This window comes from Mycteria americana, chromosome 7 (genome assembly GCF_035582795.1).
Source record: "Mycteria americana isolate JAX WOST 10 ecotype Jacksonville Zoo and Gardens chromosome 7, USCA_MyAme_1.0, whole genome shotgun sequence".
Taxonomy (NCBI): domain Eukaryota; kingdom Metazoa; phylum Chordata; class Aves; order Ciconiiformes; family Ciconiidae; genus Mycteria; species Mycteria americana.
The window spans coordinates 1,725,959-1,738,950 of record NC_134371.1 but is presented as its reverse complement, the minus strand read 5'-3'; the positions used below and the strand labels follow the sequence as shown (position 1 = coordinate 1,738,950).

Genomic DNA, 12,992 nt, shown 5'->3' with positions numbered 1-12,992 from the left:
TTCTCTTGGTTCTGGAGCGTAGTCATTTCCTACTAGGCTTTATTTCAGTAGTCACAGCTACCCATACAGTTCTGATTCAGCGGCTTTAGCCAGGAGTAAAGCCAAGCCTTCATTTATTCCCCCTTTGGAGTAGGTGGGGAAATCAGGAAATGAGCAGCCTCATTTGCACCTACAGGCTTGAGCCTGTGGTTAGTGTAGCCTGTACAGCTGTGGGAAAGAAGGAAGGAGTGGGTCTCTAGGGGGGGATGTTTTTGGAAGCGATACAGGTGCATGGGCATATGCCAACATGACTTTTACAAACAGTTTGGCTATTTAGGTTCCTACATTGACCAGGTCCTTTTTCTTTAAACCTTTCTCACTCACTCATATCAAATCAAAGAGTGCTTGTAGGTTGTTTTCTAGATTTCCATTCACTTGATTTCCTGTAATGAAAGGGGGGTATTTCTGGCCCTTTGTGCAGTCAGCAGTGACTGGTGACACTTTGCCTTTCTTCTGGTCACATGCATTATGTCTGGTTTGTATTTCACACACTTCTTTCCAAGCTCCTAGCTCATTGTTACAGCTGGATGGTCTGTAATAAAATAGATGGGAGGGGGAAGCAGTGATGACATGGGAGTTTTGGGAAGAGAGCCTTATAATTCATGAATGTAAAAGCTGAGTTCGATGACATGTTTCAAGCCAGCTGTCAGATGTTTTGTTTCCTTCAAGAGCATCTGTTGCTGCTCTGGCCAGAGCATTGCTGGGTACTTTCCGCAAGGGTAGCTTTACTTCTTACTGTGACAGTGAAAGAAATGACCGTATCCTTGGTAGTATATATGAATTCACCTTCCCTGCTCCACCAGGAGCTAGCGTGACTCAAGATGCAACTATTTTTATGGGTGTATAGGTTGCTCAGAAGTGAAAAACCCTTCGTGTGTAGTATGCCCCCTGTTGAAAATCACAGGGAACAATCTGTATCTCCAACAATAAATACGCTCTTCTAGATTTTTGTCTGTCTAGCAGGCAAATGAAACATGAGGTGTACCAGAACAGCTTGCTGATGCACTAGTGAACAGACATTACAACTGATCTGCCTGTATTGACTTACTCTTTTTTTTTTTTTTTTTTTTTTTTGCTATTCTATTCACTAATTATTAGTGATTCTGTATTTACTGTTACATTTAATATTATTTATTCTGTATTTAGTGATCCACTGGTTTATTTAGTTTCTGAATTTCTTTTCTATCCTTGATCAGTGTTACCATGTCTAGCTGTAAAATGGGGATAATGGTACTTCCCGTTTCATAGTTTTATGGGCCTGAATTTGTAAAGGATTGAGTTTCATGTGGATGCATCAGGTTAATGATGAAGAGTATAGAAAGTTCTATGACAAATACATGGAGAGGCGTGAAGAAAGGGGCCCAGCAGAGAGGTAAAAACCCTGTTAACCCAACCTTTTGGGTTTTTCTACTGCTTTTCTCTAACTTCCACTGTTTTTCACTCTTTGCTTCCCTTTTGTGGTCAGAAGTGACTTACAGGCAGTAGTGACTACACAAAGAACGGTGTGGGTGCAAGGGCCCTGCAGGTCCTCTCTGTGCCCCGGACATTCGGAAGGATCTGTAGGAACGTGCTTTGGGGCTGCCTTGGGCCACTCGGTCTGTCTGATGCGCCACAAGCAAAGATCCTCCCACTCCTGCTTAGAAAGTGAAGGTACAGCTGCCGTGCCTCCAGCAGCAATGGAGCTGTACTGGCTGCTCCTGGATGCCTTTGCTATTGCTCTTGCATTAAGCATGACTCTTCCAGCTGGGCATTCATGGAAAGGAATCTATTTCCTGCTCCTTAACGTACTGTTGGGGAAAAGTCTTGGAAGAGGAAGTTTTCTGCAGGCAATTTTGGTGTGATTTCCTTGGATACTAAATAACCTACTGAGATCTGCTTTTAAACTAGAACAAAATGGTTTGAATTCTCCTTTTGTCAGTTGTTACGGATGTGGAAGTGTGGTGCTCAGGACGAGTATAGAAATTTATTTGCAGAGAATATTTTATTTTTTGTACTTTTGTATTTCATATAAAGAACACACATTGCATTTGGCTCATAATTTCAGTTTATTATCAAAATGTTTTTATCAGATGACAAACTTGGAAAGCTAAAAGGAATATAGGTTTTTAAATATACCTATTGTAGCAGTCATCTGAGGTATCTGGTACTTATTTTTGGAAATCTGTTTGCTTTGATATCCAAAGCAGTAAGTTCCTTTGCAATCTGCATGAGGATGTTTAATACATATCATTGCAGATTTAAAGCCTTTTACCTTCTTCCTTAAAGCTCCATCCTTGCAATCAGCTGTGCAGCTTTACTGATGTGAGGGCTGACATCAATCACAACATGTCCAAATTATGTGCAGGATCAGACCCTAAACACTGAGAAAGTCAGCCTGAAAACTTGAATATTGGTATAGTCCATTGGAGAGCTCAGTTTTGTAGACTTTGTCTTATTGCCTAATACCAGGCTTTACTCAAATTTCCCAGTTCTGTGCAGCCACTGATAAACTATATTACAATACTTCAAGTCAAAAGTGTAGCTCAGACTTAAATATAAAACCTATGATTTATACATTACTAGAAACTTTAAAAAAGGCCAACTTCAGAGAAAGCAAGAAAAAGCTTAGAAAACTGTGAAAGGGTTTTTGATCACAACCTTACAGATTATATGTTCAAAAATTAATAAATTACCTACAATTTCAGTTTGGCTGGAAAGCAGTAAATAAACTGTTGTAAATAGTCACTTCAGATAATACACACTGGAATAGTTAGTGAGAAGCTACTTAACTTAATTACAGCAGGTCTTTGGACTCCTCTTGTATGAATGGTTTCAAGTAAAAATGAAAACATGTGGAAGAACAGATTTATCCTAACAGCAGAGGGTACAAAGTCTGACACTTAGGATAGAAACTGTTGTCTCATTATCATGTTATGATGTATAAACTGTGTGTTACTTGGTATGTCCTTCCTCCGCTTGATCAGAAATATGCATTCACCGACCAGTGGGAGAGAACGTGTTATACTTTGACATTTAAAAAAAAAATCCCCAAAGCCACCGGCCAGTGGGGAACAGGATTAACCACAAGTGAAATGTTACTGTATGCTGTCAAGTGATTTAGATTCTACAGGGTTCAGTGGTAGGAAAAGCAGCTGATCAGCGAGAGCAGCTAATTGTCGCATTGGCATTCATCCTTCATTTGATGTTTTGATGTGTGATTTTTTTATTTTTGCCTGTTTACTAAGAATGACAGTGACTACTCTAGCAGATTTCCCTCAGTTTTCTTCCCTCCTCCCCTGCTCAAAATTAGTTCAAAATTTCTCTTTTTCTGGAAAGTTTCTCAAGACGCAAAGTTTCCAGTTCCGTCACCAAACTCGGCACTTCTTAGCAGGATCCATGTAGTTTGTCTTGGTGCATGAAAAGGCTTCAGAAAACTCTGGAGAGTTTTGCAATGATCCTATGACCCTTTAAAACAAAACAACAACATCTTGTCACTGGTGCTTGCCTTTGTTTAAAAGAAACAAGTTTGTAACTTCTTTTTTTGCATCACCTCAAAATACCGTGGGAAACGCCCGTATTTCTGAACTCTGACTATTGCTTCCCTTTCACCTCAAGCGGCTGTATTTGCTCTTTTCAGGCTGTATGGTCCCTGCTGCAACTCCCCAAAATATAGGACCTATCCCTTCTTCATGACTGGCTCTCACAGAACTTCCGTTTATTTCACTAGGGACAGGTTTATTGCTTGTCGTTAGTTTTCACTGAGAATTTTTTCAGCTATGTTTTGCTGGCAAGGTTCTCAGTAGAGGGAAAACAAGACCCTGAGAGAGAGGACTGCAGTGTAACTTTTCAGTGAATATTCCTTTACATTTTTACACCAATCCAGTTTTAACTAAGATCATGCTGCTTCTCTGGGCATTCTCCACAAATGTTCCAGTGAATGAGTTTCCTGAAAAAAGACTCGTACAAAGAACAGCTTTCAAGTGAATATGAGGACATTCCAGCTAAAGCAGTTTGTATGTGTGTAATTGTGAACATAACTGAATATAGCTGCTAGGAGTTGCTCGTTCCTTCAGGAATGGAAATACGGCATGCGCATACCTACACAGGAAAACAGCTTCAGCTTCAAATGTCAAATATAGGTACTGGTGCACACTGATTGTGGACCAGGAATTATTTGAAGAACTGTTTCTTTGAGGAATTTGTGATTATTCTGTGAATAATCTTAATCATTAGATTCAACAGAACCAGGAAGTGTCCACAGAAGTTGAGGTGAAGTTCAGCAGCTGACATCTGCAACAATTTGACTGTCTCTACAAGATCAAAGGCAAGACTATTTGGTAACTGGTCTCAGGAGCCAGCAGCAGCACAGCAGATGGCGCAGAGAAGTGATCACAAAAAAAGTCATGCATTTAAGTGATCTAGCAGCGCTTCATGCTCTTAAGGACTAGAACTGCTAAAACGGGATTTTGCCAGAAGCAGAGCAAAAAGTATTTTGGGTGTAATAAAACTCTACTTACATTTGTTATTAACAAACAGATAAACAGCGGTGGGATAAGAATCCTGCTTCATTTACTAACGTGCCCAGAACTACAGGGATCTGGTACGTAAGCAGGGCTTGACCCGTAACTGTTATTGTACTTGCTGTGGTTTAATTTTGCATGTTAACGTCCAGATATAGATTCCCTTTCACCTGCCTTTGACAATTACCTGTCTAAGGCGTCTTCCTGTTAACTTCTTTTTCTAGCAGACAAAAGATTCTACCTGCCCAGTACTCAGAGTGTGAGCCCATAAACTAAAATTGTACTATGCAATTAACAATTTTTATGAAGAGCTGCCTGTCCTACCTGTAAGGAGAAACAGCCTGCAGTTAGTGTAGCGGGTGTTAAAACAACCAACCAACAAAAACCCCACCCCCCCCAAATAAAAAAAAAGGCATGTTGGGAGCCATTGTGACATTTTAATACTATGTCATGAGGCAGTAATTTTGTGGGTATGTCTCGTGTACTGACATGCTCTCTATTTTAGAGCTCTTAGGGGGGCTTCATGCTGAAAATTACTTCACATTCTAACAATCTTAGTATGGGTTCTCATTAATGCTTGTGTAATTCCATATAAAGTTTATATAGCCTTTCATACTGATGTAAAAACAGCACAGTACATGATGTAATATATCCAAGATATACACAGATACAGTTACACAAAGATGCTGAACTAGTAAACTTCAAAGGAATCGTGACTCATACAAATTAGATATGCAAAGGGGAGGCACAGTTCTGAAGAACTGCTGCAGAGCCTCATTAGCATTGCGACCAAATTCGGCTCATTGTGGGACTTGATGCATAAACTGCCTCCGGGAGAGATCTGCAGATAGTACAAAAAACACCCACAGGGAAATGCCAGTCAAGTAGCAATTGAAGGAACAGTCACTGCTTTCACTAAATATTTGAGTATGTGGGATAAACAAAATAATTCTTTGGTGAAAAGCCGTTGAAAGAAAGAAACTGGAATTAACGTACTGAATTGTATCAGGGGAGAAGTCAGCTATTGTGTATGTGAATCTTGGAGATAACACAGCCTTTCAAAGCTAGCAGAGATGTTGTGGTGTCTACCTTGCTACTTGATCTCATAGCATTTGACCAAACAGATTTATTAGAGCAAAAACGTTGTTACACTACTGATGAATAGGTTGCTCTGACTTAAGTTCAAAAGAAAAGATCCTATTCCAGCCCAAAGACTTCCACCCTGAACAGCCAAGTTCCCTGCATGACTCCGCTGAATTCAAGCCCACCTGTTCTTGGGAAGGCTGACTGAGTACACAAGGCAGAAAATACGAATTTGCTTATTGCACCACAGCATACAGGTTTGTTACTGATTGAGGGGCACTCATCTTCCACCTAAAACTCACTTCTGTTCCTGTAGCAAGAGAGAACACCTCCTGACCCTGTGTAACACCTGGGGCACTGCGGAGCCCCAGCTCTGGGCTGCAGGCATTACGAGTAGCGCTGTTAACAGCAGACATGCCATTCCAGCCTGTTGGAACAGAACAATGTCTTTCTAGCTCTAGATGGCAAAGGCTATCGACAGAAGGTCACTTCTCTCACATGTCAGTATTACTGTTTAAAAGAAGATGAATTCTTCTCTATGCTTGGAAGAGTAAAATCCTTGCAGTCAGGATTTTATACAGGATTGCAAGGATTTTAATCCTTGCAGTCAGTCTCCAGGTTAACTGGAGGCTTTAGCGGAGGACGGAAGTCCATCCATAGCCTTTGGCCTTTATGAGAACCCTATCAGGAGCTACTGCAGGAGCCAGGGGACTTCCGGAAGAGCACTGCATTCCAGGCACAGTCACCGGGACTCTGCTGTAAGTCACGCATGTTTGGTAACGGCCAGGTGATGGCGTTTGTGTCCTGTGATGACGACTGTTCAAAGCTTTTCAATAGTGTGGACAGAATTAAGTGGTATCGTCTCAAGGGTGAGGACAACTCCCCCACAGCCTTATTCTGCCTGGGGGGCTTCCTGGGAAGGAGTGTGCCTGTTTCACAGAGCTATGCTAGGGCTGGCAGGTCTAGAGGGACAGTCTGTCTTTCTCTCTCTTAGCCATCTTCAGTGCGCTATGCCTATACATGTGTATATGCCTACATCTACCCTGGTAAGTGCAACCTCGCCTTTTGTGTAGAGTTCTTTAAATTCTATAGCTAAAAGCTGTGTGGCACCTAGGAATTGCACTGAATATAATTCTACGTGCTGACCTGAATTTGCCTGGGCTGTGCACGTCAGTTTTGATGGAGTTCACAGCATATTCTGGTCTGTATGTTCCACACCACACCTACACAGGTAACAAAGAAAAGCATTTGTTAGCAATTAAGATTGTCTGGGAAGAGACCTGCTGTCACTTCACTATGAAATACTTAATGTTGTGAGAATAAATTTCACATTAGAACATAGAGAAAAAAACCCATCTATTTCATTTAAAAAAAAAAAAGTATACTGTTGTCCTCAGACAAAGGCACTTGGGCACAAGAAACTGTCTACCAGACTTACTCATGGATGAATTCATTTATTTAGAGGAGATAAAAATTACCTAACAAGGATTTATTTTCACTACTTTGTAGTGAATCTACAGCTCTTTGTAGTGAATCTACAACTCTGCCAGCTCTTAGTAAAACTGTGAAAGTCAGCCTGTTCTTCCTGAGTTACTGTTAAACTGTAACTCAAAGTGATTTTTAAAGCCTTCAGTCAAGAAGTATAGAATACCTGTGCGAAGTTCAGAAAAAACAGCTGCTTATGGTTCATTTCAAGACCAGGAAGAAGTTTTTCTTTTCCATGCTTTTTCACAAAGTTTTCATAGGCCTGTAGAAGGAATTTAGTAGAAATGTTACAACTTCCAGCCCAGATAGTCACAGTCAAAACAAAATGATGACAAGGAGGAACATGGGTTCTTTGACATCATTAATCATGGACTACCTTGGCCATCCATCTTACCACATGCCACCTTTAAGCAGAAGACGACAGCGCCATTTCTTAGTACTGCGATACCAGTGGCCTGACTGAATCAAGAGTTTTCTCATTGAATGGGCTTTACAGTGGTATTTTACACCAGGTTTAGTGAAGCTGCCTGACTTACCTTGGAATAAATGGTAAGAGAAACAGGCTTAAAGAAGGCAATTTATTGTAGCAAAAAGAAGCCAAGGCTAATGGAATAATTTTGGTAAGATGGGTACACCCGGATAACAAGATCTTTGCATAACTATGCACCTTTTTACAGGGGAAGAAATTAAGAATGCAAAGGAGGACAGTCGTGTTCTGAAATAGAGTAGCTACAGAGAGTTAGTACTATTCTTCACCAACCTTTATAATAATTATTGTATTAAATTCCATTGGACTGGTACATATTTACCTAGCAAATCCTTTCACAGGGTTAATTAATGACTGCATAAAGCAAGGTGGTTGTGTGTTAAAAAAGTAGAATGTGTTCTCTAATGGAGATGACTGAGATTCTCCGACATCATCTGAGGGGTAGCTGTAGTGAGGCATCAGCAAGCTCTGTGCTAAACCAGCTTCCAAATCATTGGGGTTCAGAGTTGTCTGTATAAAGATGCACCTGCAGCAGCTCTGTCTGCTGCAGGTTCTGTGGTTCAGGCATTACTGCCAGTTACCCTCGATATGTACCTTGCACGGTACAGATCCACAAGGAAAAGCATGCCGCTGTGCTGCTTTCTAAGGCAGAGTCCCAAAACAAGCATACCTGAGGTGTCTCACGTGATTTGGGGATTCCCTGTGCGTGGATCCCTGGCTAAGTGACTGTGCTGGGCAACCCAGCCTGCCTATGCTCACGGAGGCACAAATGATCTCCAAGACAGTCGAGATGTGATCAGAGGATTTGTTCCTCCCCCATTTGTTCATCTTTCCCTCTTCCCCTTCTTTCCATTAGACTAGAGACATGTGAGGTAAAAACCTTCAGCTGTGGCAAAAATCATAAAATCATTCTTCTCTCTGATTCTACAGAACACATGTATTTGCTGTCCTGTTTACAGGGTTTTTTTCTCTCAAATGTTTATCACACAAATGTATTTCATATTTTTTTGCCAACTATTGGGTTAGAGTCTAAAATAACACACTTATGGTAAGATATCCTCTCCCTTTATACAATGCAGAGTTCCAGGATCCAATTTTACTACCACAAAACTGATTCTGCAGGGAGAAGAAATCAATTTTATCAATTATCTAATGTTGCATTATGAAAAGTAGATTTTTTTAAATTGTGTTTTGTTCTTTTTTTTTTTTAAACAAATTACAAAAGACTTTAAAACCTTTCCTTAGTAAGAACAGCTGCTTTCATGTTTCTTATGAAGGCCATGCATCAAACAATGTGTTAGTATATCCTTACTGATAGACAGACACTGGCAAATTGGAGAAATGTTCTGACTAAAGTCAGTGCCAAGCTACCGCACGAGTAAAGCCAACCAACTGCACAAGTGCAAGTTGAGCAATGAGCGGTTAACAGGTCTACTGAAAGGGCTCCGGAAGTTTTAGTGGATCACAAGCTGAACAAGAGCCAACAGTGCCACAGTACTACAAAAAAGGCAAGTGTCGTACTGGGATGTATAAACACAAGCGTCTTATGTAAGATACATGAAATAATCCTTCTACTCTACTTGGCACTGGCCGGGTCTTAGCTGGAGCACTCTGTCCAGTTTTGGGCACTGCACTTCAGGAAGGACGTGGACCAACTGGAGAGAGCCCAGAAGAAAGCAGCAAGAATGAGCAGAGGTCTAGCAAACATGACCTATGAGGAAAGATTGAAAGAACTGGGTTTGTTTAGTCTGAAGAAGAGAAGTCTGGGCCTTTGAGTATGTAACAGTCTTCAAATACGTAAAAGGTCACAGAAAAGCAGCAGACTGCTCTCTGTTTCCACTGTTGAAAGCAAAGACATGATGGCACTCGAACTGCAGCAAGGAGGTAGCAGAACTTCTCTTACGGTATGTTTGAATGATACAGAAATGGTTGATGCTACCTGCTAGGAGGCGGGTGGGTGGACTAGATGACCTCTCAAGATGCCTTTTGGACCTTTTTTTACTGTTTATATGATGTCATAATAATTATGAATATCTAATTCTTTTTTTCCTAATACTTCTGACCTTCTAGTTTTTCTTTGGCTACTCCCATTCCTTTCAGAAAGTGTGTCCCCTGTTGTGGGTTTGTACTGTTTTTTTTTAAATGCACAAATGTTCCAATAATTGAAGATCAGACTAATCTAATATGCTATACTGCCACCTCTTTTAGGCTTCCAAATCATTCTTTAAACTCTCATTAATAGTTGTATTTGCCCTCAAACATGTATATTTCTAGTGAAGTCAGTGTTGCTGATGGCTTTGTTTGCAGAAGCTGTGATGATGACTTTGAGAAGTTTGAGTTGGCCCATGCATCCCTGTGGGCACTTTGTTGAGGAATGACAGCCCTCCAGTTGTCACGTGTTGAATGTTTTGCCATAGAACAAGGTGTTCAGGGGAGGAGAGGGAGGATCGTGCTATTAAAGCCTGCAACCATCAGATTTGCAAGTAACAAGAAAAGTTCATAGAGAAGCTGACTTGCTTCTCACCTCCCAACCTGCATTCACAAAGAGAAGACCTCTGCTTCTTTTACTTTCAGTCTCAAAGTTGGCCAATCTAAGGAGTTAAGTATCTATTTCAGGAAGAGAAGGAAGGAAAGCCAAAAAGCATACAAGCTTCTATAGAGGCTTCGCGCAAGGAGCCCAGATGTCACTGACATCTTTGGATACCTGTGCAGGGGACCCAAGTCACTTGCACAGGATGGTATTTTGAACAGTTTTTTGAACAGTGTTTCATGTAGGCAGAGACTGTTTATGGGTCAGAAGAAAGTCATTCTGTCCCTCCTCTCGGGCATAAAAAAGGTGGTGAAGACAGCCAGCCAGAGACAGACAGCTGCTCAGTATCATCAGTGTAGTTAGTTGATGGTCCAAGTGTGATTCATTAAATGTTTTCATTCTACAAATTCCCTATTCACAAAAGGAAAAAAAAAATGGAGAGAAAGAAGTCAGCTGAAAAAGAGTGCACTAGGAACAGATAATGTGTGTCCTGAAATAATTAACAGGATGAAAGAAATATAACAGCTGGTCAATAAGTTTTAAACCATGCCTCGATGATGCAGTAGGTATGGTCCTGTCCCTAACGCAAAAATAATGTTTCTTCTTCAAAGGCTCTGAAATTAATTTTCTGAATCTATGATGGTTTCAGCTAAAATAGAAAAATGGATACTTCTTACCTTATATGCTTGTCTAACACCCCCATTATCAGCAATGTTTTCTCCTAGTGTGTTGACTCCACTCAGCTGTAAAATAGAAAGGAAAAGTACCGTTTTCAGAAAAGAAGAGCTTATCCAGGACCTGTAATGCCAAACTTTGTGTGTTTTTCACTTCTTAAAGGTGAGAATTCCCTTAAAATCTGAAGTTTTAGCAGAAGATTATGTTAACATATCTGAAAAGTCTTTGCCTCCCTTGTCTCAAAATCCATGCGGATACTATTGTTTTCCCTAATCTGCTCCCCTCCCCTCCAGGCAGCTTTCTAGGCTCTCGTATCTCTTTTACCCAGATTTTCTGATGCTTAGTCATTGTTCATTCATTCTTCCTATTTTTCCGTGTCTTTAACCCTCAGTTTCTTACTACTGTTCCAATTAGAGGAAGTGGGCAGAAACTGTCTGTATAGTCTATGAAACAAGTAAAAATCCAAACTCCAAATAGTTGAAATTATCAGTTAACAGACATCAGCAAATCTGCTAGAAAGTCAGTATTTTCCTGTGTATTAGGCAAGTTAGGTAGTTCTTTGATAGCAAGATACGTGGAAGATATCTATTTAGTTGGTATAGTATTTGTCAGTGATGTATCACTAAAAATGATGAAGCTTTGGTAATGAAGAATCTGTAATTTTATTTAAAAAAAAATTATATTTTCAACCTTTAGCCCAAGGTATTGGGCTATGATAATTTAAAGCTGCAAAACTTAGAATCATCATTAGATTGAATTTAATGTGTGAAAAAATGGCAGAAAAATATGTTGAAATATTATTCTCTGTTTTTAATGGTCTCTCTGTGAGTCCCAACAGTTTAACACACAGATTAGGAAAACCTCAGGGAAGTTTTATCTTTTCCCTATTCTGTATGACAGAATATATTGTCAGCTTCTAAAAAAACCAGACAGTAGTAGTCAGCAAAATAGCTTCTTGTAAGTGTCCTCTCATTTGCCACTTAACTCTAGGAGGTCCCATCCAAGAGAAATTTTGTTCCTTACAGAAAAACAGGTAGTGGCACAGTTCAGTGCCGCATGTGGTTATCCAGTCAAGTCCAAAATAAACAAGGTGGATGTTAAAAGTAAGTGGTCTTCCACAATGCAACGCAACTGAGTGCTCCTGTAGTAAACTGCTTTCCTTTCTTTACTGGGCAGCAATGATCCAGGGGCCGCCGCTCGCTTGTCACATCATTTGCTGCAGTTTTTTCCTGCAGGAAACTGCAGGTGCAGTATGTACTGCATTGGTGCAGTATGTACTGTGGCTGACAGAATGACGGCAGCTCGGCTAGTAACTGTGGTTGAAATTTGCTATCTGTAGCTTTGAAGTATGTGCGTTGCCAGCCCGGGACAGTAGAATCCCTGTGGCAGCAGGGTGGGAGCAGTGTGAAGATGGTTAAACTGTCTCTAGATGATGAAAGCTGGGTTGTGTACTAGAGACAAGGCAGGCGCATTAGCAGAGCATTTGGTCACCCCTGAAATGACATGCTGTGAAGTGCTGTGTTACATATACAGGGCTGTCTCCTTCCAGTGGCAGTTTTGCAGCTTGCATTAAATAGGAACAGGACTGGTCTCCTGTTCAGTGGGAGTAATGATAATATCCCTGTCACCTGTTTCTGTGAGTTAATGGGGTTTTGATCTTGTTGGGACACGGAACAGCCCTGATCCTGCTAACTGTTCTCGTGAAACTAGGGCTCCCAGACACAGACACTACCCTGAATGCCTGACAATTTTAACTGTGCAGAATGCTATAAATGCAGTCACATTTAGATTGCCTGCCTCCCCTCAATCTGCATATCATCTGTTCCTCTCCTGCTGTACCCTGATTCTTCTCAGATCTCTTTGCTCTGTAGTCCAGATGTTTGTCTTGGGGAAAGAGCAAGAAACTTTTGAGTGAAGGAAAGCAGCAGGCAGGATTTGTTTTGATGGGGAGATATATTATTTGTGCATCAAGATTTGGGGAAATTAGGTTCAAACTTCCACATTTTTTTTTCTGTTACTTTGTGGAATTAAAAAAGAGCCTTTGAGGGCCCAAAAGGCTACTAGGACTGCCACTCATTCAGAACATAAATCCTGCCTCTTTCAGAACAGTCAGTGTATGTGTGGAGTTTTTACCACTATCTTTAATTTTAAGAATCCCTTTTGCCCCCCCTTTTTTTTTTTTTGATATGGGGGC

At 40.7% G+C, this 12,992-nt stretch overlaps 1 protein-coding gene across 2 annotated transcripts in view; it reads right to left on the bottom strand.

The window, feature by feature from the left end:
• Positions 1-2,072: 2,072 nt before the first annotated feature.
• The window catches only part of MME (membrane metalloendopeptidase), a 53,539-nt gene continuing 42,619 nt past the window's right edge, over positions 2,073-12,992 (bottom strand). For both annotated transcript variants that reach the window (XM_075506748.1, XM_075506749.1), the window contains 4 exons: positions 10,801-10,866; positions 7,273-7,368; positions 6,768-6,844; positions 2,073-3,483 (listed from right to left, as the gene is read on the bottom strand). In XM_075506748.1, the coding sequence (XP_075362863.1) occupies positions 3,384-3,483; positions 6,768-6,844; positions 7,273-7,368; positions 10,801-10,866 (339 nt within the window). In that variant the 3' untranslated portion in view covers positions 2,073-3,383. The remainder of the gene's footprint in view (positions 3,484-6,767; positions 6,845-7,272; positions 7,369-10,800; positions 10,867-12,992) is intronic.